The 7,699-nt window shown below is 42.2% G+C and overlaps 1 protein-coding gene across 1 annotated transcript in view; it reads right to left on the bottom strand.

The window, feature by feature from the left end:
- Window positions 1–3,913: 3,913 nt before the first annotated feature.
- LOC106814717 (tyrosinase-like) overlaps window positions 3,914–7,699 on the bottom strand; it is a 20,385-nt gene continuing 16,599 nt past the window's right edge. Inside the window, exons 8-10 of the mRNA XM_014819065.1 lie at window positions 6,574–6,705; window positions 5,926–6,052; window positions 3,914–5,499 (exon numbers count right to left, since the gene is read on the bottom strand). Of these exons, the coding sequence (XP_014674551.1) occupies window positions 5,087–5,499; window positions 5,926–6,052; window positions 6,574–6,705 (672 nt within the window). The 3' untranslated portion in view covers window positions 3,914–5,086. The remainder of the gene's footprint in view (window positions 5,500–5,925; window positions 6,053–6,573; window positions 6,706–7,699) is intronic.

Raw genomic sequence — 7,699 nt, 5'->3', positions numbered from 1 at the left:
TAACATATCATTAATGATAGCCGTAACATGTACAGGGTCTCAGCAGGAATTCTTAGAACTACTACTCTACGTAAGCGCGGCAGCAGCGGAGGGCCGTGTACGTCTTCCCGCCACACGCGTACGCAGCGTCTGCGCAGTCCGGATCGCGACCCGACCCGCAGAATCCGGTGACGACGTCGTCGGCGTGCGGACAGGAATGGTAGACTCCGTATCCGGCGCACTGCCAGCGACAGTCGGTCGTCGTCACGCCGCGGTGATCCTGCATGGTCGAGTGGGGAGGAGGGGAGAAAGCAGACGAACAGGGGATGAGTCTGCATTTATTATTATTATTATTATTATTATTATTATTGTTATTATTGTTGTTATCGTTGATGTTGTTACTATAATTATTATTATCATCATTATTATTATTATTATTATTATTATTATTATTATTATTATTATTATTTATCATTTCATTGTCCATTACCATCTCCATCCGCTTGAAGTCTTAAAATGATTATAGTACTTTTTTTCAAGGGACCACTCCCTACTATGCATATGTCGCTATCTAGTTTGCACATTCACGCACATGAGCTACTCATACACGTACACGCGCGCGCACACACACATACACACACACACACACACAAACACAGCACACACACACACACACACACATGCGCGCACACACACACACACACACACACACCACACAAAAAACACACACACGATGCACACACCACACACACACACCACACACACACACACACACACACACATGCACACACACATGCACACACACACACAATCACATACACACCACACACACACACAACACGCACAACACACACATCACACACACACAACACACCAACACACACACATGCACACACACACACAAAACACACACACACACACACACACAGCACACACACACACAATACACAACACACACACACACACACACACACACACACACACACACACACACACACACACTGCGTACACTATTACCTGGAAGCTTTTCGGTGCTGCAGACACGTGTATGGCCAGCATGGCGAGACACATGGCCAACAGAACAGCCGCATTAGTCTTCATACTCGTTCTATTCCTATGTGCGTGAGGAAAACAAAGACATATATAAAGGAACGTAATAGAAAAGCAAAAAAAAAAACGGAAACTATAAGAAATGCTAAAAATGTTAGATAATAATGACTACGGATAACAGATCATGCATAACATTCATCCCCTGTATTCACTTACAACAGCGTCAACAGCGTTATATTGTTTACTACTTCCATCAGCAAAACATAATAATTACTCACAGTACATTTATGACCAGAATAGGAGTATAATTGAACCGAGACACCCAAAAATTTACAACTTACCTGCACGCAAATAAGAGACTTCCCTTTGACTATAGCTATCCAAGCATATGCGCAAGAGTAGTTGTATATGCCTAAGCTGTTTTGCCCGCATGCCCACCCCCTCCAGCCAAACAGTAAATACCACGTGATCGCTCGGGAAAATCGCGTTGCAAGGACAGATGATTAAGTAGTTGTGACAAAAAAATAGACTGCCGTTACTTTTAGTCCTATATTATTCGCCCTTTTATTTCGTCCTTTATTAACGTCGATCGTACGTATATATATATATATNATAATTAAGTTGTGACAAAAAATAAACTGCCGTTACTTTTAGTCCTATATTATTCGCCCTTTTATTTCGTCCTTTATTTCGTCCTTTTATTTCGTCCTTTTCGTCGATCGTACGTATATATATATATATATATATATATTGTGTGTGTGCGCGCGCGTGTGTGCGTCCGTGCGTGCGTGTATGCGTGCGTCTGTGCGTGCATGCAAGGCGTGTGTGATAGCCGGGATCTTCCTACAGACGAGGTGCCCGGATGATCGCCAACTATATTATAGCGACAGGTGACAGTGTGTGTGCTTGTATACAGATAAGGTGCGCAAATGGCACGATTCGTGAGAGATATCCAATTGCCGACAGCTGTGGCTGCCTCTAGTTTTCGATACTGAGCTAGAAAATACGGTCCGATCTCGGCCATATGTTGTTACACTGTTTCAAGAAGGCACGTATTATTCGTAAGTCTATAATTAAAATAGTGCAGTATTAAATGTATAGATAATAGTTATAAAAGTTGCAAAATTACGTATATACAATTATATACGTATGTATATTTATATATTTTTATATGTATATATGTGTATACTTGATTTACCTATTTTTCAGCTACATCATAAATAAACATGAAGCTACAAGTCGTCTTGTTGCTGTGCCTCATTGCAACCGTCTGCGTCACATCGGCGGTGAGCGGAGATATATCTATAGAGTAATACCCCGCGTTGCGGAATTTCGTAACGTGAATCCCGATTCCCCAGTAACTCCCATTATATAATTCGAGATAGCATCCTAGAAAATAATAATTGTATATTTCTACACATACGATACCGTATTGCGAGTGTTTAATATAATGCTAACAATACCAAGGCACAAACAGACATGCACGTACATTCTACTTTGAATAAATTTACATTTAATTACAGTTTTATTTTCAAACTGAATCGATTAGATTAGCTTTAGAACACGCTTAGAGAGAAGTATGTCTGCACGCGCATGCGCGTACAAGTCCCCGTGTGATATACACCGTGTATTCGAGATAGATTCCCTTGGAAGTATTAATTAGCTGAGAAACAACTTTTTCAGCAAACAGACACGAAAAGAGTGAGCACTGAAAATTGCTACTGGAAATGCGCAGACTATGGTGTCTATCACGAATGCGACATTGAACAAGGCGAGGTAGGTTTATTAAACTGTCAACACCGAATGTGATACTTCCTATTATATATATATATATATATATATATATATATATATATATATATATATATATGAGTGATATGATATATAATGGTCACTGCATAAAAGTTGTTGCAATGTGCATATCATTAAATATTTTTTTTTAAACGTACGAGTAAATATATCTACATGTATATGCGTGACTACTAATACTAAAACATCGTATAGCATTAGCAGGTTGGACATATACCATTATTTGAATATATTTACTATACAATACTAGCCGTATAGTCTAGAAATGATGAATAAATAAATAAATATTAATATACGTATTGTATAGTTGATGTATAAAATTAAAGGTCCTGACTATATTACATCATATCATCACTGCGACTGTTCTTTTTATCCTTGATGTTGAAGGTCATGAAGGGAGTGTGTGGATCTGGGCGTGACGCGGATTGCGGACCCGATCTGATCGGCAGCGCCCCCTGTGAGCGAGGAACATACACGGCCATTCTCTGCTGTAAACTCCTGCTAGTGTAAAGTGACAGTATGCGGTGCCTGATCACGCTTTTCTCCGGCTTCTTGGTCTTTTACAATTATCGTTATCCTACAGAGCAGTGTAATCGCATTGGATAGGGTAACACTGATAGGGTAACACAAGACAGATATATGCGAAATATACGCGAATGTGCGTGAGCGTTGAGCAATAAAATCGAAAATTAGTAGACAGCGAAATACTGTTCAACGAATCAATTTTCTGCTTGTCGTCATGGGGAAGGACAATGTAATTTCACACACCATTTTGAGTAACCGTAAAGGCCTCCCTTGGCGCCACCGTCCCGAGGGAGAAGCCGTTCCTCATCCATCCATCCTCCTGCGCCTCCTCCTCCTCCTCATCATCATCATCATCATAATTTTCTTCTTCTTCTTCGTCTTCTACTTCTACACACACGCACGCACGCACGCACGCACACACACACACACACACACGCACGCACGCACGCACACACGCACGCACACACACACACACGCATAAATCCATACATAACTACTACACTATAATTACCGGTGATGCAAGACACAGACAACAATAAAACAAGAGATGTCAATGATTAACCGTCTGCATTCTATTATAGACGACCCCAATCTCCACAATCAAACAGCACAATTTTTTACAAAATCATCACATACACGTAAGTATTCCAACTTTGAGCTCACAGGTGAAGCTTCAACACAACACAAGCAACCCTAACTGATATTATCATGAACTCGTCTCTATACACATATCGTATATATTATATAGATAGTTCACAGGATCAATGTCAGCTTAAGAAAAAAATCTTCCGACGTTCTGGATAGTTGCGATCTTGAAAAAATACTATATTATATGTTAATCACAGAACGGACCTCATTTATGCAGTATAAATCGAAAGTCAGATAGATCGTAGCACACGTACAATCAACACAATCATACGGAAATATACTTTTTCTCTTTCACTCATATATAGCGCTTGCATATCATTAAGAAATTTGATAAATTATATAGTCCCTAACATACATTTAAAAATTTGGCCCCTACTCGTTATTCAACTTCCCCTAGGTCACATAACTTATGTGAGGATCAATAAAGATAATCTATGAGGATTTGATTATATAAAATTATATATATATATATATATGTACTTATATGTGTATATATATATATCGATATCTACTTCAATAACAATCACAAAAGATAAATCACTTCATACAAAACCTAAGTTTTAGACCAACTTCAATCATCAAACTATCAAAACTAAATTTTTACATTTATCTAATCTTAAACCTTATATATCACATTAACAATTAATTGGTCTTAGGAAGAAAAATACTGCATTCAAAATGCATAAAACACTTTGTCATTTGAAAGACTAGTAAAGTATCCTCTTCCTAGTGCGGGTATTTCCAACTATTTTCAATACAGCGATTCTCCAACCATGATATTGGCTCACCATTGCTAGCTTGTCACCACCACGCTCACAAAATTCACATGAACACAATTCTTACTCTTCGGACACGCGCACTTTCGCTTGTTTTTCATAATTATGCATCAAAAGCCTGAGACTTAACTCAAACTCATACACTCGAAAAGGTTAAGTAATCGGCCATATCAGAAAAATTGCTATAAAAAGGCAATGAATGCTACTATACGAGTTCGTGTTGCCATCAGAAAAGCCAGTACGTACATGTAAAACTTCACGTGATTCCTGAGTCTACCGTGATTTCTGAGTGCGAGGGTCTAGGCGCGGTAGCTGGAGTCGATGTCAATCGGCTGGTATCCGGTGTAGAGCTTCATGCGAGCGTCGCCGGCGCGCACCCGCCGCGCCATCACGACCATGAGCGCGACGAATGACAGCATCGCGATCGTGCACAACGTCACGACGGCCGTCTTACCGGCGCCACCTGCCGACGACGACGACGCCTCGACCGCCTGCAGCAGCAGCGGGCCCGACTCGACGGCGACGCTTTTCGGCTGGGCCGCGCCGATGACGGCGCCACCTGGGTTGGCCGCGTCACTGCTGGCGGCGCCCCCTGGGTTGGCTGCGCCGCTGCTGGCGGCGCCCCCTGGGTTGGCAGCGTTGCTGCTGGCGGCTTCGTTGTTGCTACGGTCGTTTTTGGCTTTGGCTTTTGATTCGAGGTCTGGACTGATGGCTGGACAATGAATGTTAGTCGTTAGTTGGAAACAATTGACATCTTTAATGGACGTGTCGACACAAACATGGGCAGGTTGCCAGACAGGAAGATAGATGGAGGTAGATGGTATTAGATAGACAGACTGGTAGACAGATTTGTAAAAATATTAATTATTATAAAAATAATTTATTATATTTTAAATACTATCAGGGGTTAATCATGACAATTTGTCATTATTAACCCCTGATATTATATCATTTATATTATATTAAAATAATTCATATTTACAAGCAATTACGACTGCATATATACGAACAAACACAAGTGGGTCCGACAATATATTTCACAACAATTACTTTCACTGAACGGCTGCTTGTAACTATCTGTAAAGCAGTCCCAGTTATATATAGAGTGCAGCATAAGTCCTACATGTACCACACTCACCCATGCTGTCGTAGGTATACCCCAAATTCCACGAAGTGCTCAAGTAATCACCGTTGGTCTCCAGGGGGAAATTAGGTACGATGTAACTACCCTTGTTGTGCCCAACATTTGCACCTTTCTCCGGGTACTGAAAGAAGTGCAGAAGCTTCATTAGGTGAATACAGTAGGTATGATCAGGTGAAATGGAACTCACCAGGTGTCTGTTGTCAGAGACAAATTTAAGCTTAACATTAGTCCTAACATTAACTCTTTTCCCATAGATCGTTGACAGAAACTTCGTACGAACGTTACGAGTTGTCCATATGCAGTGTATAGAGAGGTCCGGTCTAAGAGAACAAAGTTAACATTAAGATCAACGTTAAGACTAGTTTTTATTTCTGACGACCGGCCACGGAATCTTTCACAGATCGCCACGCGCACACAAAATATTCGGTAATCACAATTGTAGTGATATTCACTCGTCGATGACACACGAAACGACATCTGACCGCGCAACCTTTAGGTTCATGATAAATGTATTCGTCACGCGTCCTGGCACCGCTGCCGCCGCGTCTATGCCGCCACTCCGATTACATCAATCTCTGGCCACGTGACGTGGGCACAACCAAACAGCCAAGCCACCGACCGACTGTTTGACCTCTCACTGACCTCGGCCATGGAGCCGATCTTGCGCAGCCACGCCTCGTGCAGCCTGTCAACATTGGAGTGGTGGACGAAGAAGATGGGGTCGTTGGCGGACACAGGAACCTCATTCATCACGACCGTGAAGTAAATATGCACCTGTCGCCAAAAAGATACGCGTAATAATTATGTGTAAAAATTTAATCAAAATTAATATTAATATAAAAAATTTATTAAATTTATATAAATTATTTTAATTCTAATTAATATTAAAATTATATTTAATTAAGATTATAAATCGTAATCGAGTTACGAGGTGGCGTTAACTATGTGAACGCGTGCACGTGGGGAAAGACCGCAGCGCCACCTACGCAAACATGAGCGCAACATTGCAGTGAGAATATTACGCAGTCACATTATTAATAATGGCGCCCCTTAGTACCAATAGGGGGCGTTCCGGATACGAAATTCAGACCGATAGCGGATTCGGCATAAATTTGGCAAAAAAAAATTGGGGCCGAATCAAAGATACAGCGCACCCCCTAGTGGCGATACGCCGATACCACGCAATCGCGCACAGGCACCGATTTTCGCCATTTTTGGTCTAATAACGTCGCGCCGCCGGCATCGATACCAGTGTTGTAGTCGAGTCCGCACCCCCCGAGTCCGAGTCCGTTGGCCGTGGCATGGTGGCATTGTTCACAGAGACGTAGCTTGCTCTTCATGTTCAGGAAGCCCTCGAAGCTAGTTTTGCGATAGCTGGGGCAGGGTGGGCGACGTCGGCGTCGTAGGGAAGCGACATCAATAGACGTGAAGCTGGTAGGCAGAACGCTGTCCTCGTGCGTAGGTCGGCAGAAACCGCATCCCCCGCTGCTGCTTCGGCAACTCCGCAGACCGCCTGCGGGACGAAGAAGGAGTAACGTGGCTGAGGCTGGCTTTGACTACGACTTCAATGCAGTCACAATTGCCGAATTTGCAACTCAGTTTCGCATGGCTGTAGCAACCAATCAATCGCAGTGTAAACGTAAGGCAGTCTCCGCGACCAACTTGCTGGGAGGTGGGTTATTTTCGCAGTCGGACGCGTCGCGAAAATCGCGAAAAAATAAAGCCGGCACAGAAATATACGGCTTATGTACGGTAGGCTGACAAACTC

This window comes from Priapulus caudatus, unplaced genomic scaffold, assembly GCF_000485595.1.
Source record: "Priapulus caudatus unplaced genomic scaffold, Priapulus_caudatus-5.0.1 Scaffold968, whole genome shotgun sequence".
Lineage (NCBI taxonomy): Eukaryota > Metazoa > Priapulida > Priapulimorpha > Priapulimorphida > Priapulidae > Priapulus > Priapulus caudatus.
The sequence above is the reverse complement of the archived record's forward strand: the minus strand, read 5'-3'. Positions and strand labels throughout refer to the sequence as shown.